Genomic DNA, 25614 nt, shown 5'->3' on the forward strand with positions numbered 1-25614 from the left:
GTTGTTGTTCTGCATGTAGGTTACGAGTATGGGTGGCCGAGTGGTAACGCACTTGCGCTCGGAAGCGAGAGGTTGCGAGTTCGACCCTGGGTCAGGGCGTTAGCAATTTTCTCCTCCCTTTCCTAACCTAGGTGGTGGGTTCAAGTGCTAGTCTTTCGGATCAGACGAAAAACCGAGGTCCCTTCGTGTACACTACATTGGGGTAAAAATAGATAAAAATAGATAAAAATGTCCACCAAAATACCCGTGTGACTTGGAATAATAGGCCGTGAAAAGTAGGATATGCGCCGAAATGGCTGCGATCTGCTGGCCGATGTGAATGCGTGATGTATTGTGTAAAAGAATTCCATCTCACACGGCACAAATAAATCCCTGCGCCTTGACTATGTGCGCGATATAAATTGCATAAAATTAAAATAAAAACATAAAAAAATAAATCCCTGCGCTTAGAACTGTACCCACGGAATACGCGCGATATAAGCCTCATATTGATTGATTGATTGAATTTAGAAATATGTGTTTGGTCAGCGTGCGTCTGAGTCATACAAAATAGAAAATCTTCAGTAGGGCCTAAGCCTAATTTGATAGTGCAGCCCGTGGAAACTAACCAATGATTAAGAAAATAAAAATGATATGAAAGTCAAAATAAATGAAATTTGAGGATGAAAGTCGCTTGTTCATTTCAATGCTTGTTATTATTCTCTCAGGTGCCAGGAGACTGGTTCCGAATAACTCTCACTTACTCTATTACACATGTCGTATGCATTTAGAGCGCTTACTTCCCTTTGTTTATCAGATAACCAATGACATAATTAGAGTTAGCTGACTGTGCTGCAAATATAAACTAACTAATGATTCACGGGCTTCTAGACCTACTGGGCACATAACTCGTCATGCGCTACACAGCAGCACAATCAGTTCTTGGTCGTCTTTTATGAAAAGCATACAGCTTCAGCTAGCTAATCGGCAGCAGACTCACAAATCAGTTTTTGAAACTGCACGCGAAAAAATCACCATCGATTAATACCCGCATCACGTATACTCCGTTTACACGTTTCGCCTCATAAATCGATCACAACCCTGTCTGTCTGTATGTCTGTCTGTCTGTCTGACTGTCTCTCTTTATCTGTTTGTCGGCCGGGCTGCCTGCCTGTCTGTCTGTCTGTCTGTCTGTCTGTCTGCCTGCCTGTCTGTCTGTCTGTCTGTCTGTTCTAACACAGCTTAGGTTCATGCTCCAGACGGATTTTATGCCGACATCGTTATGATACATCGTTGTGTAGGTATATTAGTATTCATGTGTGAGTGTATGTGTATGTGTGTGTGTTTGTATGTATGCGTGTGTGCCTGTCTGTATGCGTGTGTGTGTGTGTGTCAGTGTGTGTGTGTGTGTGTTTGTGTGTGTGTGTGAATGTGTATCTGTGTGTGTGTGTGTGTATCTGTGCATGTGTGTGGTGATAGCATGTGCGTGTGTATGCGCACTCGTATGTGCGTGCGCACGCGTGTGTTTGTTTGTGACTGCATGGATTTAAACGATGAATTTGCTTTTGTACTCCTGTTCTTTTGTGTCTTAATGCTTGTATTTTGGTTTTGTACATGTGTATAATAATGTCATTGTAAAGCGCTTGGAGCTTTTAGGTAAGCGCTCTATAAGTTTCCATTATTATTATTATTATTATTATACCATCCCGTATACTCCTTTTCCCTGTTTCACCTCATAAATCTATCTCCGCCTCTCTGTCTGCCTGTCTGTCTGCCTGTCTGTCTCACTGTCTCTCTGTCTGCCTGTCTGTTTGTCTGTCTGTCTGTCTTTCTGTCTGTTCTAACTTGCAGACATAGACAGGTGGGACATAACATCTCCGCCTTTGATAACCAAGTAAAACAGCAGCTTATGTACATGCTTCATCCGGGTTTTATGCCAACAATTGTCAGGAGATAAAGTGAAACACTTGAGGTTTATGGTGAACAGTCACGCGCAGATTATCATATGAACTATAGCAGGAGGAGCAGCACAGGCTCATTAAGTAGGTTCAATATCAATTTATGAGAGACGACTTTGACTAAATCTTATCGACTCCATCTTCTTCTCCTTCGATCATGGGCTGAAACTCCCACGTTCACTCATGTTTTTGCACGAGTGGGTTTGTACGTGTATGACCGTTTTTACCCCGCCGTTCAGGCAGCCATACGCCGCTTTCGAGGGGAAATCGATGAATCCATGTTCTGTGCTGCGAACACAGGAGATAGTTGTATCACAGTGTGAGGGTTATTCTGCAGGGCTGGGGTATTTTGGAATCTAAATGTATGTTACGCGAGTGATGTGTTCTGAAATACTTGTAACGTAACATACTAAACGCTGACAATCAATCTGTGCAAGTATTTCTAATTCTTTCTCTGCAGGCCAAGGGAATATTTGAAAACGATTTGTGTTTTTTTAACGAAATCCGTACACATGCATTGTGTATGGTTAAAAGTTCTCAGTTCTACTGAGACATTTTAACCAAGAACTGAGCCATTTTAACCATACATGTTGATTTCATGAATAAATACCATTCGCTGAGACATTTTAATCATAGAAATTGATTCGCTCGGCTTCTTGACGAGTGGACGTAAACTGATTCTATCAAGATAAGTTTTGTGTGAATATTTGTTTGTTTGTTCACTTAAAAGACCGTTGGGTCGAAATATCTGTGAATGTATTGTTTTGTCAATAACAAACGTTCCAACAACCTACCTTTCTTGTTTTTTGATTCATACATTTTGATTTCATTACTAAATACCGTTCGCTGAGACATGTTAACCAAAAATAGTGATTTCGTGAACAAATACTGTTCACTGAGACATTTCAATCGTACACATTAGTTTAATTGATAAGTACCTTTTGTAAATATGTCTCTGGCCTGCAGACTCGAAAAGAGTTTAAAAAAAATACTTGCACAGAATGATCGTCTACGTTCAGTACATTTCAAGCAATTCAAAATACATTACTCGTGTAACTGACATGGAAACTAGAGGATGTGACAAGAAAATTTTTTAAAAGACCAAATCAGTCTATGCTAATAAGGGGGGGGGGGGGGGGGGGGGGCAATGTTTGTGTAATTAATTAACTGGAGTAACAATTACAGAAATATTTAGAAAAAAAAGCTGTTGGTCATTTGAAAAACATTACAAGCATCAAAAGGACTAATAATGCGTGTCAGAAAATGGACCCCAGCTGTGCAGAATGACTCATAACTTCTTCATATACATGCAGAAGGTGGAGGTAGTAAATACTTCACGAGTCACTTCAGTGGTCACTTCACTTCAATCAACTGGCCAGGCACAGGCTGTACACGCACACGCTCGTTTGATTGAAAAGGTCTCCGAACGTAATCATTACGAATTGATGCAGACGGAAGACGGGCGCAGTGGCGTGGTGGTAAGACGTCGGCCTCCTACTGAATCGGGGGAGTTCGAATCTCGGTCGCTACCGCCTGGTCGGTTAAGAGTGGAGATTTTTCCGATCTCCCAGGTCAACTTATGTGCAGACCTGCTAGTGACATAACCCCCTTCGTGTGTACGCGCAAGCACAGACCAAGTGCGCACGGAAAAGATCCTGTAATCCATGTCGGAGTTCGGTGGGTTATAGAAACACGAAAATACCCAGCATGCCTCCCCCGAAATCGGCGTATGCTGCCTGAATGGCGGGGTAAAAACGGTCATACACGTAAAAATCCACTCGTGCTAAAAAACATGAGTGAACGTGGGAGTCTAAGCCCATGAACAAAGAAAAAGAAAAAGAAGAAGAAGAAGAAGATGCAGACGGACAGGTATGCAGGAAGACATATGGACAGGTGGGCAGACGGATAGATAGAAAAACACACGAGAACCTTAGCCTTTTTCCTCTTCAGGCCGCGCTCCCACACAAAGCTGTTGACACTGCAGCTGTTCCAGGGACTATAAAAAATCAACGTGTCAGATTCTGATAGAAGAAAACACTAAAACTGACTGTCAATGTAATATGTGAGTGCGAGTCTACACTACTGCAGTATACAGCCTGCGTTATAAGGGTCCTTCAATACTGTTGTCTCTACTGAAAGCCCTCGACAGGCCCCCCGACAGCTCGGGAACAGATGTCGGTGTTACTTTCAACGTTGCAGGAGTGAGACACTATGAGTTCATTTGTGTTTGTTTTTGTAAGTCTGCTGCTTAGACCACTTCTTCTTCTTCTTCTTCTGCGTTCATGGGCTGAACCTCCCACGTTCACCCGTGCTTTTGCACGAGTGGATTTTTACGTGTATGGCCGTTTTTACCCTGCCATTTAGGCAGCCATACGCCGCTTTCGGAGAAAGTATGCTGGGTATTTTTGTGTTTCTATAACCCACCGAACTCTGACATGGATTACAGGATCTGATCCGTGCGCACTTGGTCTTATGCTTGCGTGTACACACGAAGGGGGATAAGGAACTGGCAGGTCTGCACATAAGTTGACCTGGGAGATCGGAAAAAAATCCACCCTTAGCCCACCTACAGCCGGCAGCGGCCGGGATTCGAACCCACGACCTTCCGCTTGGGAGGCTGGCGTCTTACCATAAGCCACTGCGCCCGTCTTGTACCAGCTCACTAATTGTTTGAATCATGAGAGTCAGCAAAAAGTCACAAAGGCTAAGAGTTTCAGCAGAGGAAAAGGCGGGCGCAATGGCGTAGCGGATAAGACGACGGCCTCATTGAGATAATAAAGTGTTCTATGTCTATGTCTATATACGGAAGGTGGACTGAGTGTTCAAATCCAGGCCGAGCCTGGTGGGTTAAGGGGGGAGATTTTTTCGAACTCCCAGGTCCACTTATGTGCAGATCCGCTAATGCCTTATCCCTCTTCGTGTGTACACACACGCACAAGATCGAGTACGCACGGAAAAAGACAGATCGAACCACTGTAGTCCACAAGAGACTGACTTATTTTCATAACCACCTGACTCACTTATTAGAACAAACCATGCATGCAGCACCCTCACTGTTTATCTGCTTAGTCACATAACCATAACTGAAGACGAGACTGTCACGCGACAAGTTTCAACCTGCCATGCTAATCACACAGACACCGTGGGGCGTGATAATGCCACAATAACCATATCTCTGTAAAATTCTTATGAACCATAAAATCAAAATTAATGTGTGCGTGTGTGTGTGTTTATGTGTGACTCAAGACTCAAGACTCAAAATGTTTACTGTCCTCATAAAAACAAGGAAAATTGCCTTACAGTGTCAGGCGATCACAGACATAAAAACATCACATGTATTAAGAATTAAACGATTGCACTTAAAACTAATAACTCTAGCCCGCTTCATATTTGCTGTAAACTTAGAATTAGAATTGCATTAAAACACATGTAAACATCCTGAGCGTCTCTCGCAGCACTCACACTTACAGACACACACACACACACACACACACACACACACACACACACACACACACACACACACACACACATGTATACACATACACACATACACACTCTCTCTCTCTCTTTCTCTCTCTCTCTCACTCGCCATCTCTCTCTATCTCAGTTTAACTAAAAACAATAAAATATATTCAGATTGAGTGGGTAATAATGGCACACAGGCATGATTTAAAAGGTCATGGATAGATAACACATGCGCGTGTATCAAGACCAAGAGCATTCTACAAACTCGTACGCACCCGCACACACACTTGTACACAAACACATACATACACACAGTCACACGATCACAACACACAAGCACACACGCGCACACACACATGTGTGTGTATGTGTGTGTTTGTGTGTGTGTGTGTGTGTGTGTGTGTGTGAGAGTGTGTGTGTGTGTGTGTGTGTGTGAGAGTGTGTGTGTGTGTGTGTGTGTGTGCCGGTGTGTGCGTGTGTCACTGTGTGTGTCTGTCTGTCTGTCTGTGTGTGTGTCTGTCTGTCTGTCTGTCTGTGTGTCTGTCCGTCTCTCTGACTCTCTGTCTTTCTGGGTTTGTACTGGTCTGTAGTGTTAAACAGGAATATGTATACAGTCTTGCCCACGCATTTGATACACGAATGAATTTACCGACATTTCTTGCTCCAAACGAAACTGTGTCATGGTGTGTGCTCATCCTGAACTCAGGTCAAAATAAGTTCGGCTCATTCTCTCCCTGACAGGATGCCTTGAGTTTCCTTGTCTGGCAAGGAAACCGTTTTTTTTTATAATTTTTTTTATATATATTTTTTTTAACATATTTAGAGCTTTTTGTAATGTATTATTGATATAAGCAGATTCGCGATCGTCGATAATGATTTTTCATGGTGTTTTGTAATTTTTAAATTACAAAGGAATTGATATGTAAGACAGTTTCAAGCGAGCTATTTTTCGCGGCTGTATTTACTGTGCAAACAACTCTAAATATGGCAAAAGTGTCACGTGATAATCAACCGTTTGGTTTCGGCTCTCACTGGAGCAGACGATTTTTTCTGTAACCAGTTGACAGTGATGAAACCATATATTACGGTCTTCTTCCGGCAGCAGTCCCAAAATTTCGACTTGTTTTGACCTTAGAACGATGACTTTATCATTACTGTGAAGAACAGAACGGAGATCACTGTCGAAGTCGGCCAATCTGCAATCATTTTCGTCTCGCGAACACTGATCTCAAATCTAGATCAGTGCTCGCGAAAAACATATGGGAGATAACTCTGTATTCTTATTTTGATAGATTCGCGTAGGACTGTAGCGTCCGGTCAGAGAGACAACTGGCAATAGCCGTGGAGCGATGCTTATCAGAATGGGTGTGTGCTGTCAAAATAAATTGAATGATGTTTATGAGACTTGAGAGTGTGCAAGAGAAAAATGCTTCACACACATAGAGGGCTTGTTAGTCACTGCTGACGAACACCGTAAGAACACTCAAAGGGAAGTGCCGTGAGAAAAGAAGGAGAACATAAAAAAAATAAAGTTAGATTGCTCAATGAATACCGAGCACCCATATTCACACACACACACACACACGCACGCCCGAACGCGAGCACCCACTCTCGGACGCACGAATGCTCCAACACAGGCACACACGCACAAACGTACGAACACACGTACACACACACGTGTGTGTGTGTGTGTGTGTGTGTGTGTGTGTGTGTGTGTGTGTGTATGTGCCGGTGTGTGTGTGTGTGTGTGTCCGTGTGTGTGTGAAGCGATTAGATGAGAGAGAGAGAGAGAGAGAGAGAGAGAGAGAGAGAGAGAGAGAGAGAGAGAGAGAGAGAGAGAGAGAGACAATGACAATGACAATGACAATGACAATGACAATTCTTTATTTTACGAGGGTAACAGAATAAGCATAGGTATACTTTTTTGCATCTGGCCCTCGCCCTAAAGAGGGACTAAATCTACTAATGTATAACTACTACTACATAAATACATAATTAGTGAAATAGTATAAGTTTATGTACATAAGCGCATTATATAGAAACATTGTAGTTTATAAATGTTTACGACTAGGTGCAAAGCAAAAATTAGCAGATCAAATTAAAGTCTGAATACTATGCAATAGTACATCAACTCTGCAAGACAATGGGTATTGTGCAGAATATCATAATTTCGTGAACAAAAACGATAAATCAAAAGTGAGTGTCTGTGTCCGAAAGGACATAACAATCAAAAACATACTATTTTCATTAAATGGGATATATATTTGTTTCTGAAAGAATCTGTGCTGGTAGCTTCCCTTAGGGCATTCGGAAGAGCGTTCCAGAGACAGCCACCTGAATAAACTAGGCTAGACTTAAATAAGTCTATCCTAGGAAGAGGAGTGTTAAATTTCATAAGGTGGTGTGAATTCTTCAAAGAGAACTTTGAACAAATGGTTTGGGGTAAAGTTTCGGATACAATTTTATGCATAAGGATTCCTTTGTTAAAAAGCAGTCTTGACTTTAGAGGTAAGATTCCTAAATGTATGTAGTCTAACTCTGTGTGAGTAGTGTGCTTTAGTAATACTACTTTTAGCGCTCTTTTATGTAATCTGCTAAGTGATTTTGAGGAATTTTCACTTGCTGAGTCCCATAGAGTGGATGCGTAATCAATAACAGATTGAATATGAGCAATGAAGAATAACTTCCTGGTGTGGCAGTTCAGGAAGTGTTTAATTCTAGATAAGAGAGAGAGAGAGAGAGAGAGAGAGAGAGAGAGAGAGAGAGAGAGAGAGAGAGAGAGAGAGAGAGAGAGAGAGAGAGAGAGAGAGAGAGAGAGAGAGAGAGAGAGATCTTTCTTTCTTTATTTGGTGTTTAACGTCGTTTTCAACCACGCGACGGAGAGAGAGAGAGATGTCATGTGCACAACCCGCTGATTTAAAAATAATGTTAACGTTCAGTGACACATGTTGCCTTTGTTTACCCGAGTAACTCAATTTCCTCACAATATAGATTCTTGTGTGTCAAAAAGTCTCTTTTCCGGAGTTTTTCGCACGACTCGAATTGGTGTTGAATTGAACCACATTGTCACCAGTCAGTTCGTTTACACAAAATATTTCCATACTATTGTGTAATGTTTTCTAAAAACAAAAACAATTTCCATTTCAAAAGACAAGCAATCTTGTTCCAAATGTACACTGTTAAAAAACACTGAAACAGTGCGTATAAATTTACATTGAAAACTGAACTATATACCTATCCCTTACCTGGCTATAGACCTACGCATCAACAACAACAAAATCGACTGTCCCTTAAAAAATCATATCTTTAAAGTGAAATGAGAGATTGTCCTGCTGTGGTGGCATTGATTTGTCTTGAATATTATGTTTTAGAAAATTGTTGGCAATTAACTTTTGGGGCTCGAATTAAGGTTTAGCAGTATGCGTGAAAACACTGTTGCAATCAAAACTGATACTTGAAAGTTTAAATAATAAACCTCGCATTGTAACAGAAACAAACAAGCACCTTAAGCTTTCCTGTTCATTTTTGATGACTAATTTGTTTTCCACCCGTCGACCTCAAAGATCGAGTGAGTTATTGGCAGAATCAGAGACATACATACTATGTCTCTGGCAGAATATTGCAATATTTGCAAAGCGCAACCTAGTTGTCACAGTTTGCTATGGTAGCTTATACGCGCGCGCTGTTGTTCGCTGTTGTGAGTCCGCCTCTATTGATAGCCCCTCCCCCCTCCCCTCCACAGGCTCCTCCCATTGAATTTAGTATTGTTTTGTAGTCATGGACATTGATACCACAGGCGAACGACAACACACATTTTGCAGCCTTAGAAAAGGCGAGCCTCCGAGCTCAGTTAAAAATGAAAGGAAAACGAGACAGACAGAAGGAAAGACAAGAAGAAACAAGAAATTCCTCCGAGGTAGGAAAAACACCCCCGTTGGTCAAAGGGAAATAACCATTCTCACTGCCACCAACTGAGAAGGTTATTTCCCTTTGACCATTAATATGTCCCGCTGTAAGTCCTTGTAGAATCTTAATCCACCAATAACTCCCTAACCGTGTGTTTGACTGGTCCCAATTTTTGTAAGGACCGTCTCAGGAATGTATAGAACCTGTTCACCAAGTTTGGTGACGATCGGTCCGTTCATTCTTGAGATCTATATGCGAACACAAACACACACCCAAACAAACAAACAAACACATCGAGCGAATCCTATACACACCCCTATACCGGGGGTGTAATAAAGAAGAGAAGAGAACAAGAAAGAAAGAAGAAGAAGGAAAGCAAGAAGGTAAACGAGAAAGAGTAAGAAAAAGAAGAGCGAGAGAAATCAAATCAAATGTTATGTTACGAAGGTTGTGGCAAAAGCAACACAAATGAGCTTTTTTGTCAACCAGCCCTCGCCCAGAGAGGGACTAGGCCTACTCTAATCACATATTTACACGGACATTTTTTGTCAACCAGCCCTCGCCCAGAGAGGGACTAGGCCTACTCTAATCACATATTTACACGGACATTTTTTGTCAACCAGCCCTCGGCCAGAGAGGGACTAGGCCTACTCTAATCACATATTTACACGGACATTTTTTGTCAACCAGCCCTCGCCCAGAGAGGGACTAGGCCTACTCTAATCACATATTTACACGGACATTTTTTGTCAACCAGCCCTCGCCCAGAGAGGGACTAGGCCTACTCTAATCACATATTTACACGGACATTTTTTGTCAACCAGCCCTCGCCCAGAGAGGGACTAGGCCTACTCTAATCACATATTTACACGGACATTTTTGATGTATTGCATTGCTTGTCCCCCGTAAATTAAATTAATTCCATTTGTAAATGTCGTTCGCATTGAATAACGAGAGAGAGAGAGAGAGAGAGAGAGAGAGAGAGAGAGAGAGAGAGAGAGAGAGAGAGAGAGAGAGAGAGAGAGAGAGAGAGACAGACAGAGAAAGACAGAGAGAGAGGGGGGGGGGAGAGGCTGGGAGAAAGAGAATGAGGGGAAACAATAATGGCAAATGCAAGTAAAGTAAAGAAAAGTTAAGAAAATCAACGTGAAGCAAACAAAGAAACGTAAAGTACGGTTGAAGTAGAAGAAAAGTGCAGTAGCAAAAGCAAAGCAAATAAAGATTGAGCCTTCGTGTTGGTCATTTGTTTGCACCTAAATTAAGACAGATGCGATGTTGCTCACTTTTGAGGCGTGATATTTGTCAACAGAGGATCTTTTAGTGACTGCCGATGGTCTAAAATTTCGATTACGACGATAGCATAATAATAAAGGTCTCAATCATTTAGATCTACAACACTAACTTGAGTTTCGTTCAAAGTGAGAGAGAAAATGAAAGTTTTACGCCCTCACGGCAAAGCCATTAGGGGCATGTTACACGGAAAAACCCGGCTTTGTATGAAAATAAAAAATAAAAATGCGGGGGGGGGGGGGGGGGTGGGGGGGCCGTTCAAAGTCAGAAAGGGCAACATTGAATTCTTCTGCCTGTGGTTTGTCAGCAAAGGTTTTACGTCCAGTATCATCACATCATTTACTCCACCCCCTGACACGGCTACCACAGTCATCACACTCCACACAAATACCTCCTCATATCCATCATCTCAACCACCCCCCTCCTCCCCAGTGTCATTGCAACACACACTCGCACACCGGAAGAGAAAGCACAGGTGGAACACTTTAGTCTCGTTCCCAGTCATATTTGGTAGTGGCAGCTGCTGCGTCGAAATACTTCGTGTCCAAAAAATCTTTTTGTCACTATCACGGTTTTAGTGCCAACTGCAGTTTTATAATAAACAATAGACTTTCGCCTTCGGAGAATTAAGTGTATTGGAAGGAAAGCGTAGAACAAGTCGTATTTTTTGAAGTTTTTGCGTGACGAAAATATTCAGGATGCTTCTCCAAGTTGTGTTGTTCGTCCTATTTGTGCCCTGCGTTGCGGCTGGTGAGTTTTTAAAGTTCATTTATTTTTTTCTGGACTTTAACTGACAATGCAAAAGATTTGTTTTCTGTGTTTGTAGTTTTGCAGCTATCTTCGTGTTTATCTTTTTCTGGCTTTTGGTCTTTCTATTTCTTTTTTTCTTTTTTTCCTTCATTCGTTTTTTTTTTTTTTTTTTTTCCTTTCGTTCTTTCTTTCTCCCTTTCTTAATTTCTTTTTTTCTGTCCTTTTGTTTTTCCATTCTTTCTTTCTCTTTTATGTTTGTTTCTTTTTGTGGTCTTATTTTTTCTTTCTCTTGTTTATTTCCTGCTTTCTTTCTTTCCTTCCTTCCTGACTTTTTTTTCATTTCTTGGTTTCTATTGCCGTTTTGTTTTAAATTATTTCTTTTTTCTTTCTCTCTTTCCGGCAACCAAAATCAGAGTTGGTTTAGTCTATTGGGTCGATTGCTTGTTTGTTTTTGTTAACTTTTAACCCAGCAGTATACTTGACAGATAAATGGAATACAAAATCGTGTATTTTGTTAAGAAAGTAACGGGACGAAAAATGCCCACCACAACTAAAACCATCAGTGCGTTTGGGTGCGTTTATGCGTTCGTGCGTTCGTGCTTCTGTGCGCGTTTGCGCGCACGCGTGTGTCTGTGTATGTGCCTATATGTGCACGTGCATATGTGTAGGTGTGTATGTGTGCGTGCCCGTGCGCGTGAGCGCAAGCTTACGTGCGAGTGCAGTCGATTTAAAGGCTGCCATATTCGTAGCGTTCATTAATTAATTCATATTGTTTACATGTGCCAATAATGTTATAAAACTGTACCTAAGGGGATATAATAACGATTGGCTGTAGCTTTCGAACACAGAAAAAAAATGTCAGTATAGCAAAGTGGTGTTGATAGTGTCGAATGTAAACAGAACAGTCTCAAACGAAACGTCACGAAGTGACGTCAACGGTCTAAAAATAGCCCAGGTCCTGGAGAACTGTTGCTAAACAATGCATAAAGGATTAATTATTTCTCGTAATTGGTAAGGACTTCAAACCTAAAATTTTGCAGGAAGCTTAATTTATACATCCCCGCAACGATGGGAAAAGCAATTAAACTAATTAAATAGGACTATGTCAGCCTTTAATAAGAACAGCATTTTTTTTAAAAGACCCACCAGGTACAATATTAGAAGAATACTTAAATCAACACAGAAACCTTAAAGATAGTATACCTAAGGCGCCATTTTGGAAAGCTTTCTGACGATTTGGACCTTAAAAAGTTCAAGGGACATTCGCTGTATTGTAATTCAAAAACGTCTACAATGATTTGCTGAAAACTGCTCCGAAACTATGCCAAATAATCACATAAAGTTTAATCAGCGAGCTGTTTGCTTCCCTCCTTCCCTCATCTCTCCTGTCAGGAGTCCGCCGGACTCCCGTCCGTCATCATATTTTATTAAGTCTTCATAGATACCAATTCGTCAAAGCAGATCAAGACCGTTGGATTGAGGAAGTCAAACCTACAGTCTAGCTTACGCATGCAAATCCCGTGTCATACAGGGCTAAAACGCTTCGCATAACAGAAACAAACACAATAACCGACCTCAGCATTGCTCATTTGACTTTGGAGTGTGATTTGAACTCATGCCACTTTCAACCCCTGACTCAGTTTATAAACTCGAATAGAAATATCCTGCCAAATACCCCAAATGAAAAATTAAGCTATCTATTAAGTTTTAATAAAGACCTTGGGTGGCAAGGTCCCAAACTTATCGCTGGACTTGTGCACACGCACCCACTTGGTCCCTGGATATGAAGAGACATTGCTGCGGCTGACGCCATTGCTTCTCATATAGCTACTTTATATTTTTATCAGAACCTTTAAGAATACCATTTTATATCCAAGTATCTCTTATTACCATTTTTAATTAGATGAGCGAGAGTGTGCGGGGGGCGGAAGGGTGGTGAACCACTGTACATAAAGAGAAAGTTTGTGTGCGCGCCTGTGTGTGTTTTTAATCTTAGACAAATGTCGCCAATGTTTTTACAGAGTGACGTTAAATAAACGATTTTATCATAAACGATTTGATCATCATCTGTCTGTATGTTCTGGCATTTGAGAAGCCATAACAGATAATATAGGGCTAAGAAATAAGCTCTAAAATTCTCAATCCCGTTTGACAGGACTTCGCCTTCAAAGGTGATTGTGGTGAACCGCCACGCTGTCTGTCTCTGTCTCGCGATTCACCCCGGCGAAGCCGGGTATTCCTCTAGTCCTACATACGTGAGAGAGACACCCGTGAGATAATAATCGTTCAAATCACACGTGTGTATATCATGTAAATGAGGTCATGTCAAGCAAGTCTGGCAGGGACCTGTTTTTCCACTGCTTATGATGCCAAAGTCACCGAGACAAACGTCATTATAGAAGAAAACAATTGCGCTCGCTAATTACCCTCGATGAATTTTTAGAACTAACACGTCACGCCACACTTTCAGAGTGACGTTTCTTTACTTTGACGTAATAGATTGCACGAGGTTTTAGAAGAGATCGAGGTTCCAAAACAAGCGTCTTCAATTTAGCTGCCTCGACTGCAGGACATTTTCAGTAAAATACACGTAAGTACAGTATGTAGGATAAACAGAATACTACATGGCTTGCTGTTTTGTACCAGATTTACACTCGTTGCCTTTTTAAACAGTGAACAGCTCGCTTTCGCTCGCAGTTCAATATTTTTAAAAAACAACTCGTGTAAATCTGGTACGACACAGCAAGCCAATGTAGTATTCTCTATTTTTGTCGGGAAAGCACAAGCATTTTTCTCTCTCCTCTCCCAGCCCCTCTATCCCGGACGTACACTTTTTGGAGTTATCTTCTACCGTTTCCTCATCCTTCACATACTTCTGACGTGAGCAGTTCTTCGTGATTCAACCTACCGCCAATGCCATTCAAGATGACAATCCACATTTCCTTTTCATGATATTGTACGGCGCCCACGTTGATATTCGCTGATCAATATTAGGAAGAGTAAGCTTGAATGGCCCTGTGGGCAGATCGTGAAAAGAAAAGTTTACAATGGGGGAACCCTCCTTTGAGGACTCACCCCGGACGGGGATGTAGCTCAGTCGGTGGAGCAGGGCGGGGATGTAGCTCAGTCGGTAGAGCAGGGCGGGGATGTAGCTCAGTCGGTAGAGCAGGGCGGGGATGTAGCTCAGTCGGTAGAGCAGGGCGGGGATGTAGCTCAGTCGGTAGAGCAGGGCGGGGATGTAGCTCAGTCGGTAGCGCGCTGGATTTGTATCCAGTTGGCCGCTGTCAGCGTGAGTTCGTCCCCACGTTCGGCGAGAGATTTATTTCTCAGTCAACTTTGTGTGCAGACTCTCCTCGGTGTCCGAACACCCCCGTGTGTACACGCAAGCACAAGACCAAGTGCGCACGAAAAAGATCCTGTAATCCATGTCAGAGTTCAGTGGGTAATAGAAACACGAAAATACCCAGCATGCTTCCTCCGAAAACGGCGTATGGCTGCCTAAATGGCGGGGTAAAAAACGGTCATACACGTAAAATTCCACTCGTGCAAAAAACACGAGTGTACGTGGGAGTTTCAGCCCACGAACGCAGAAGAAGAAGAAGAAGGACTCACCCCCCCCCCCCCCCCACCTTCATTGTAAGACGACCACCCTCTCCTTTTTCAGTCAGTCTCTAGTTTTTGTGTGTGTTTTGTCCAGATTGTCTTTCTTCTTCTTCTTCTTCTGCGTTCGTGGGCTGAAACTCCCACGTACACTCGTGTTTTTTGCACGAGTGGAATTTTACGTGTATGACCGCTTTTTACCCCGCCATTTAGGCAGCCATACGCCGCTTTCGGAGGAACAGATTGTCTTTTATGTCGGCTGTAAATTGACCTCCGTTATAAAACTCTTTTAATTAAATTAATACCTGATTTTTTTTCAAATTAGTTTATAGTGGTTTTAAAAGTGGGTTCCACTGTCCTGTGGCGACAGCCCTTGTCCTTGGCGTCCATAAAACCATTTATTATCAAAGGGGAGTAATGCTTGACTCACTTCCACATTGTACTCATCGAAGAGTGTCTGGGCTGTTTGATCCAAGTTTGTCGTGCCCTCACCTCAAACATTGGACAAATAAAATGTGAGAAGGGTGTTGATAGAGGTTGGAAGGTTTGTTGCATTACACACACCATTGTAAAAGCAAGCTGTCGCGATAAGAAAGGGGTGCAATAAATACCGTTAACACACTGTATAACTACAGATAACACTACAAAGCAAGTGACAGAAAGTGTCAAAACCGTAAAGGAATCAATAAAAGTCAAAACTTGCAGGTGCGTCTCAGTCATACATCACAGGAAATGTCCCTCGGACCTTTTAAGATTAAATTCGACAGAAAACGTCACCAAAATGTTGTATTATAGATACTATATCTTTAACATCAGCATGGACAGTTTCAGCTTGCTTGTTCTCTCCTTTCCTTTTATTTGTTTCTTTTAGAAATTAAACAAACAAGAATGGTATGTTATTAGAACGTTTAATTCGTGACAAAACAAAACAAAACAAAACGTTTTGTCACGAATAAAATGTTCCAATAACACAACTTTCTTATTTTTTCATTCTGAATTTTGGAACGTTGGCAGTTTATTTTTTATATATTTTTTTATATTCTCAGTCTTCTATTAAACCATTCTTTTCGGAGAAGGGGGGGGGGGGGGGGCGAGTGTAGGTTATACGAAGAAAGCTATCACCATGATGACGATAGTAAAATATGGCATAGAGAGCACATATCACACAGGTTTAAGTATCGCGAAAGCGCCGCACAACGTAAACTTTCCAGAGACAATGGTTTGTTTGTTTTACTGTCGGCCAAGTAGTGCTCACGCTTGGGCTTTGTCGCGTGACACTTTACCAACTACTCATTCAGGATGACAGAATCTTCTGGTCTGCTAACTCCATACCTATTAATTCCTGGTCTGTCTGAAAACACGTAGGAAAAACGTGACTAAATGTAAAATAAAACTATTAAACACTATGAAAGGGGTCAGTAGCCTTATGAAATGATTCATTGAACTTCACCACACAATAGCATATTGCATTTCAATATAAGCCTGTACATGTATAATTTTGGAAGTGGTCGTATGAACTTTTTATTTTATTTTTAAAGCACGGTTCTTTTTCGTGAAAACCGTTGGGCTATCTATTTCAGATCCGCCCAGAAGTGTACATGGGATAAGACACACACCAAACATCACCATCCTTCCTGTGCTAAATATACGTAATTGTGCTGATAGGGAATTTTATGAATTTAATTGACATTTGTGGCCTCAGAGATATGAATGAGAAACGACACAGACAAAACAAACCAAGGCGTCTCTTCTTGACCTTTTCCCTAAAATGGACATTTCTGACGCCAAAAGCGAAACAAAGTTCAAGAAGACTTCACAATGCGAATAATGGCGTCATGTAAAAAATTTAAAAAAATGATATCACTTCTTCTGTATGTCTCCCGAGGAACTGACAAAAGCTTTCAAGAACAAAATTTGTCTCAGTGACATCGTCATATCAATCAATCAATCAATATGAAGCTTATATAGCGCGTATTCCGTGGGTACAGTTCTAAGCGCTTGTCGAAGAGTTGTCAACACAGGACTAACAAAGAAACTAACATCTTCAGACGGACACGAACACTATCACACACTAGCAAACCCTGGTAAACATACAACAAACAACAATGTACACATCAATAGCTAGGTCCAAACAAAATAATATTAAGCACAAAAAAATCCCTCTCACAGAGCACAGCACAAGAATGTCTTTTGGGGCACAACACATCACGTCGAGCATATCAATAGTAGAAGCTTACTCGTAAAGTCACCGCTACGCTGTGTGATATGTATCGGTATCGTACGTCATGAATTCATTAAAAGAAATCCTACTCTGCACGGAAAACACACAGGCTGTTTGATTTTTGGTATGTGTTCAAGTGAAGGGATGATCTTATACGGTGTAAACACCTGGTCAGATCTGAAATAGTGAACAAAATCGTTCACAAGGGAAGGACATTGTGCCTTTGACCTTCAACACACAATAACATTTCAAATTGAAATATTACATTTGGAAGTGGTCATCAACATTGAACATTTTGGTTTTGGCAATCCACACAGTATTTCAGAACATTTCAATTTAAATCAACCGAAAATTCGTGGTTTTTGTTTTTAGTGAATAAGTAAATACAATTGAGTATATATAATATATGCTATTGTTCCTGGACGCTGTGTTGAAGGGGGGCAGGTGTGGTCGGTGTGTTTTTTTAAATGGCAGCTGGCCCTTGCTCGCCTCTTGTTTGATGCTGCATCGAGAGTGTGGTGCGCCTGCTTTGTTATTGTGTGGGGTTTGCACCTGTTTGTGTGTGGGGATGAGTGGTTTGGGGCCGGGGGTGGATGTTCTTGTGTGTGTTAACGCGTGTGCGTGCGTGTGTGTGAGTTAGAGAGAGAGAAGGAGAGAGAGAGGGAGAGAGTGTGTGTGTGTGTGTGTATGTGTGTGTGAGTGTGTGTGTGTGTGTGTGTTAGAGGGAAAAAAAGAGAGAGAGGGAGTGAGAGAGAGAGAGAAAGAGAGAGAGAGAAAGACAGAGAGAGAGAAAGAGGGAGAGAGGGAGGGACAGAGAGACAGAGAGACAGAGACAGAGACAGAGAGATAGCTTTTTGCCATTTTTATTCTTCGCAGCACGGTGTTTTTTATATGTCGCAATCGAAGTTATTCTTCATCACGAGTTTTGTTGTTGTGGAGATTTCACGCATGTTCTTTGTGGGAAACAAAATGCTTGCGAGATTCGTGCAGAAGCATTTATGACCGCAATTTGCTTGCCCAGTCGTCAACCATCGCCCGTTTTGACCCAAATCCCTTGAATTTAGTCTGTTTAAAATGGACTGCTTGAAACAGGACGCCGACAGGTTAAAACAGACACGCTTTATCTTGAGCGAAATATACCTGGCACGCATGATTGGCCACCTGTACTTTCGGTTGGTCCCAAGGTGCTCTTTCTTCACAGGTACCAATGTGTTGTCATTTAGTCCGCCCTGCATCGAAATTGTCTTTGAACTGTTCTTTGAACTGTTCTTTAAAACGGACACTATTGTCAATCTGCAAACTTAAAGGCACAGTAAGCCTCCCGTAAACCATCACAGATACTGTCAGGCTTTTACACACAGTACAAACACCCTTCCATTTGAACGCTCACCAAACGGGAATATCCTAGGTGCCCTCCGTAAAGAGAATGAATTTTCAGAATGTATATCAAATGAGTGTGGTCAATGATGTATTTATAATTATATTCGTAGATGCCTTTCATTTCTTTCATGGATCCTATTAATACTCTAGACTTCTTTGAGTGGTAAATGTTGAAGGATGAATGAAACTATATTGTGAGTGGACGGATGCATGTTATACATAAAAAGCCCCACAATGATGTGCTTGGCAACAAGGAGAAAAAAAAAATTAAAAAAATCCCACTCTGCTGTTTTCACGGGAAGGGAAGGACTGTGCCTTTTTAAGGTCGCGCGTATAAAAATGATGGCCTTAGAAGGGTTCACCGTGAGAAAACAAAGTCGTACATCTACGAGACAAGACACTTTCAATCGTTTTCTTCTTTAACGAGACCATCATTTACTTTTCAAACTTTTATGCAAGGAATAGGGAAGAAACTTGAAGTTTTTGAACATGACACATTTACATATATATATATATACAGTCGATCCTGCCCTGGCGACCACCTCTCGGTTACGACCACCTGCCCTTTACGACCACCCAAAGGATCCCCAACGAGGTGTTTTTATCTATATAATTCACCTGTCTATGGCGACCACCTGCCTATAACGACCACTTTTGGTTGGTCCCTTGGGTAGTCGCTATAGACAGGTTTGACTGAACTACTTGTACTATTCATGTCTTAAACCCACATGGTCATCGCAAGGTCAGCCACCATCATCACCGTTCCTAGGTGACCTGCTGCGGGCGGTGTTTTGGTCAAGAGCACAAAGGATGTCTTTGTGATGATCAGATCTGGTCCAGATTTCAACTTGCTCGGAGCATGTTTAGACTACTATACTGTTCAAAAAAAGAAACGCATAGCTTGTAATATTTGGTTAATTTAGTTATATGGCTACAAGGATATCCACCAAACTGCAGAAAATGTTTATCTGGTCGTCGACCTTTCGTCCATTGCCACAAGTGAGCTCTGCACGTGACGCATGCGTTATCAGTGGCTACAATGTCAAAATTGCTCATTTGGCATGACCACTCGTCATGCTTCAGTGTAATCTCGTGAAACTCGGGGAATATTGAGCTCTCACCATGTCTTCCAAAACCCATAAAAGCGGATTGTTCGCCACAAAGAAATCAGACGACAATTCAGCGACGAAAGATGGCCCGATTGAGCAGAGAAGACCGCCAAATTGCATTGGGTCGTTTACAAGCAGGCCAAAGTCAAAGTGCAATCGCCAGGCACTTCCACGTGTCCCAGAGCACCATCAGTAGACTGTGGGTCAGGTTTCAAGCCACTGGCTCCGTTGCTGACTTGCCACGAGCGGGAAGACCAAGGGCGACAACTGCTGCTCACGACCGCTTCATACGGCTCCGCCACCTCCGGAATCGTTTCCTGTCGGCCTCATCTTCTGTCCAGGCTCTCCCCGGGCCACACCGATTATCGGACCAGACCGTGCGGAACCGCCTGCATGAAGCTGGTTTGAGAGCTCGCAGACCTCAGAGAGGAGCTGTCCTCACCCGCCGCCATCGCCAGAACCGAGTGCAGTGGGGCAACAAGCACCTTCGCTGGACCGTCCGGAATCACTGGAGACACGTGTGGTTCAGCGACGAGTCCTACTTCCTGCTCCAGCGACATGATGGTCGGAGGAGGGTCTACCGGAGAGTAAACGAACGTTACGCGCCCAACTGTGTGGATGAGGCACCCGTTCATGGTGGTGGAGGCGTCATGGTGTGGGGGGCGATCAATACCGCTGGAAGGAGCACCCTGGTGCACGTCCAAGGGCGCATAACTGCCCAGCGATACGTGGAGGAAATTTTGCGCCCACACGCCCTTCCTCTTCTGGCTGACCAGGATGCCATATTCCAGCAGGACAACGCTCGCCCGCACACAGCACGACTCACCACCCAGTTCCTCACCGACCACCATGTCCAGGTGCTTCCCTGGCCATCCATGTCGCCAGACATGAACCCGATAGAACACCTCTGGGATGAATTGGACAGACGTGTGCGCAGGCGAGAAGAAGCGCCGGCAAATCACCGCGATCTATTGCAGGCACTTCAGGAGGAGTGGGACACCATCCCACAGCAAGATATCCGGCATCTGATCCAGTCCATGCCCAGAAGGTGCCGGGCAGTTGTTGCTGCTCAAGGCAGTCACACCCCCTACTGACTTGACAGCCTCGGCACCCAATCGTATTGATTGACTGATTGATTTGAAGATGCAAATGAACTGTGTGTGCATTCAACTGTGTCCATACCAAATTTCAAACAAATAATCTAAATATTGGATTTTCTGTTAATTTTTTCGAAAAATAAAACAAATTTGGCAAGTAGCAACTATGCGTTTCTTTTTTTGAACAGTATATATATGTCTGTCTGAAGAATGATGGACTTCAATCACTGTTCGGTTTTGGTCGGTGTGTGGTGGAAAGTAGACTTGCGAAGACAGACAGACAGACAGAATCACGCAGACACACGCACTGACAAAGATACAGACAAGCGCACACACACACACACACACACACACACACACACACACACACACACACACACACACACACACACACATGCACTAAAATACATAACTGGGGCAGAGACAATGAAACACAAATAAAAAGAAAAGAGAGACACACACTGACACACCATTACAAATATTCCATGCAATAGCAAACTTCCCTCCAAATATGTAGCCTATGTATCCATTTGAACATTTCAAACCAACTCATTGTCATGTGAGTATGAAGCGTTAGCTTGACCATCACTGCCAATAGACCCAGTGTCGATATCATACCTGGCGGTCACAACAGTATTAAGAGAGTATGATGGCAATACTTTGGATGGAATTTGATGACAAGATTAGAAGCCAACACGCCGATTACTGAACGGCAAGCTGTGGACCTAGCGTTGTGGATGAAACGTGTAAGGCTATTGTTTGTTGTCATCATTTTCACGAGTTTTCATTCACAAACACCTGGGAAATAAATCTCATGTTCCCCATGCAATAAATCGAGGTGGTGAATGGGTTTGAGCTTTCAGGTGAAACGTGGATTGTCAAAATAAAAGCCAATCAGGCTGATTGTTTGATGTGTGGAACCATCGCGGCTTTGGATTTGTGTTTCCGAGGACAACGATTGTAAGCATTCACTCTCAAAGACCCAATCAATGTTGATAATTACCGCGGCGACTCATGGTCAATTTGCAACTTATCTCTGTAATCGCAAAATCCACAACGAAAAGTCATAAACACTTAAAAAGAAAAGAAATATGCTCAACACTTACTGAACTCACACGTATGATCGCAGCTCTGTACATTTTTAGACTGGAAGAAAAGCGTCAACAAGCTACGTTTGACGTCACATACAAGGTTGACGTGTTATCTCGAGCTACTGTGACGATGCTTTGTGGCCCAGAGTTGGATTCTAAAAATTCGTCTCCCTTTGGGTTATTGTGCATTTTGTTGCACAACCAAAATGATGACAAAAACGATGTTTGGTGGCTTGTCGTCAGACCAGCATTTTGTTGTTGGTCCTCGGGGAGCATAATTATCGCCTTTTGTCTCATATTTATCAACTTCGGCCTTGGTCGATAAAGATGAAACAAAAGACGATATGGTCCCCTTGGACCAACAAAAAAGCTGGTCTGTCAACAAGCCATCAAACATCTTATAATGTGCAGAATAGTACGTGGGGTGGTGGGGATGGCGGGGGGGGGGGGGGTTGAGTATGGGGGGGGGGGGGGTGTTGAGTATTGGGGGGGGGGGTTGTTGAGGAGGGGGACTGTGGCTTGTGATGGTGTTGATGGCGGTGGGATGCGTTGTCGGGGATAATCTCTCTCTCTCTCTTTTTCACAACCCCCCCCTCTCTCTCTCTCTCTCTCTCTCTCTCTCTCTCTCTCTCTCTCTCTCTCTCTCTCTCTCTCTCGCTCTCTCTCTGTTTTTGTGTTGTTTCTGTTTTTTATATTTAGTCAAGTTTTGACTAAATATTTTAACATCGAGGGGGAATCGAAACGAGGGTCGTGGTGTATGTGCGTGTGTGTGTGCGTGCGTGTGTGTGTCTGTGTGTGTCTGTGTGTGTGTGTGTGTGTGTGTGTGTGTGTGTGTAGAGCGATTCAGACTAAACTACTGGACCGATCTTTATGAAATTTGACATGAGAGTTCCTGGGTATGATATCCCAGAACGTTTTTTTCATTTTTTTGATAAATGTCTTTGATGACGTCATATCCGGCTTTTCGTGAAAGTTGAGGCGGCACTGTCACGCCCTCATTTTTCAACCAAATTGGTTGAAATTTTGGTCAAGTACTCTTCGACAAAGCCCGGGGTTCGGTATTGCATTTCAGCTTGGTGGCTTAAAAATTAATTAATGACTTTGGTCATTAAAAATCTGAAAATTGTAAAAAAAAATAAAAATTTATAAAACGATCCAAATTTACGTTTATCTTATTCTCCATCATTTGCTGATTCCAAAAACATATAAATATGTTATATTCGGATTAAAAACAAGCTCTGAAAATTAAATATATAAAAATTATTATCAAAATTTTTTTTCGAAATCAATTTAAAAACACTTTCATCTTATTCCTTGTCGGTTCCTGATTCCAAAAATATATAGATATGATATGTTTGGATTAAAAACACGCTCAGAAAGTTAAAACGAAGAGAGGTACAGAAAAGCGTGCTATCCTTCTTAGCGCAACTACTACCCCGCTCTTCTTGTCAATTCCACGTGCACTGCCTTTGCCACGGGCGGTGGAGTGACGATGCTACGAGTATACGGTCTTGCTGCGTTGCGTTGCGTTCAGTTTCATTCTGTGAGTTCGACAGCTACTTGACTAAATATTGTATTTTCGCCTTACGCGACTTGTTGTTCATCCCCCATTCCCCTTGGTTTGTATATGGGTCTGTGGCCTTAGTACAATAAACCTTTCTGAGTTCTGAGTTCCGAGTTCTCACTCTCTCTCTCTCTCTCTCTCTCTCTCTCTCTCTCTCTCTCTCTCTCTCTCTCTCTCTCTCTCTCTCTCTCTCTCTCTCTCTCTCTCTCGAGTAGTTTAACGCCTTTTGATTTACCACACTTAGTATTACGTCAAAGATATGCTGTGCATTGTATATTCTGAACATATTTTTGTTGTGGCCTACTATTGCTTCATGTTCGATTGCTACCAGCTTGTATTTATAATTACCTGCATAGTATGCATTTGATTTTATGAATAACCACATATGTATGCTCTTCATGCCTCATCTTCATCATCATCATCATCATCATTATCATCATCATCATCGTCATCATCATCATCATCATCATCGTCATCATCATCATCATCATCATCATCATCATCATCATCATCGTCATCTTTATTATCACGTGCTGAAGTTTTCCGACATCCTTTTGTTGGTTAACTTTTTAACTTTTTAATTTTGTTATTATATAATTGTGTGTCTATGCGTCCCAAGGACAGATTGTAAGAAAAGGCGTAGCCTTAAATCTTAATCCTTGTTAAATAAAGTTCAATTCAATTATCTCTCTCTCTCTCTCTCTCTCTCTCTCTCTCTCTCTCTCTCTCTCTCTCTCTCTCTCTCTCTCTCTCTCTCTCTCTCTGTCTTCTGATAGTTGTACTAAAATAGTTTAGTCCCTCTTCAGGGCGGCGAGGGCCAGATGCCAAAAAGCATATCTATGCTTATTCTTGTTACCCTCGAAAAATACAGATTTGTCATTGTCATTGTCATTGTCATTTTCATTGTCTGTCTCTCTCTCTGTGTCTCTCTCTGTGTCTCTCTCTGTGTCTCTCTCTTACTCTCTCTCTCTTTCTCTTTCTCTTTTTCTGTCTCTGTCTCTTTCTCTCTTTGTGTATCTTTCTCTCTCTCTGTCTCTATCTCTGTCTCTCTGTCTCTCTCTGTCTCTCTCTGTCTGTCTGTCTCTCTCTCTGTCCCTCTGTCTCTCTCTGTCTCTGTCTCTCTGTCTCTCTCTGTCTCTCTGTCTCTGTCTCTGTCTCTCTCTCGTTGTTTATGCATATCATCTCTAGAACACCCCTCCACCCAACTTTCTTTGATTGTATTTGTTTGTTCGTTGTTTAATTGGTTTTGATTTCCTTCTTTTCTTTAGCGGGGGGGGGGGGGGGGGGGGGGAGTGGGGGGGGGGGTGATTTAGTTTTTACCTTTTCATTAATACTCTCTAGTGGCCCAATGCATGTACCTTTACAACCAGACACCCACACTATCTGTTTACTGAGACACGTCTATCAAATGAGCTTTCCGTCAAAACAGTTTTGCGCAGACGTCTTCAGAGAGTTGAGAACGCTTTATTATTGATTCATGGGTGATTTTTCCGAATAAAATAGGTCATAGCAACACCTCTGTTGTTGTTGTTGTTGTTGTTGTTGTTGTTGTTGTTGTTGTTGTTGTTGTTGTCGTCGTCGTCGTCGTCGTCGTCCTCGTCGTCGTTGTTGTTGTTAAAAGTGAATTAGTATTTGACAATTTACAGTAGTAGACAGTAAGGTTTATGTCCCCAGACCTTTCTGTGGCTTTCTTATGTAAATAACCTTTTGCAAGGGCAACATTTCCGTTTCGTTCTCAAACGTTCTTTTTGCTTGAAAACGCTTTAGAAAAATATCTCCCAAAGCTCCAAAAGAGACATGTCTCCGTTGCTCACTGGTTTCAAGTAAGACACCTCGCGTTAAAAGTATACAGTGCGAGCTTTGTAGCTGATATCATTAGTCTTCCTGTACCTTTGTTGACATATGGTGTTTTTATTTTCTTGTTTCATTTTTTGTCGTTGCTGTAGGTATCGGTGTGTTTGTGTGTGTGTGCGTGCGTGTGTGTACGTATGTGTGTGTGTGTGTGTCTGTGTGTGTATGTAAATGTGTGTATATATGTGTGGGTGTGGGTGTGGGTGTATGCGTGCATGCTTGCGTATGTGCGTGTGTGTGCACTGGTAGCTACTGTGATTTAGTGGCTACTAACCATTGCCAGCCAGAAATATATGTCCTTCTCCTCATGTATTAAGACATTCTTATTCTATATTTGAGGGTTGAAAAAG

General features: G+C 42.2%; 1 protein-coding gene across 2 annotated transcripts in view; it reads left to right on the plus strand.

The window, feature by feature from the left end:
- The first annotated feature begins 11056 nt into the window (after nucleotides 1-11056).
- The window catches only part of LOC138960160 (uncharacterized), a 36812-nt gene continuing 22254 nt past the window's right edge, over nucleotides 11057-25614 (plus strand). For both annotated transcript variants that reach the window (XM_070331921.1, XM_070331922.1), the window contains exon 1: nucleotides 11057-11351. In XM_070331921.1, coding sequence (XP_070188022.1) covers nucleotides 11300-11351 — 52 coding nt within the window. In that variant the 5' untranslated portion in view covers nucleotides 11057-11299. The remainder of the gene's footprint in view (nucleotides 11352-25614) is intronic.

Source organism: Littorina saxatilis, linkage group LG2, assembly GCF_037325665.1.
Source record: "Littorina saxatilis isolate snail1 linkage group LG2, US_GU_Lsax_2.0, whole genome shotgun sequence".
NCBI classification, from domain to species: domain Eukaryota; kingdom Metazoa; phylum Mollusca; class Gastropoda; order Littorinimorpha; family Littorinidae; genus Littorina; species Littorina saxatilis.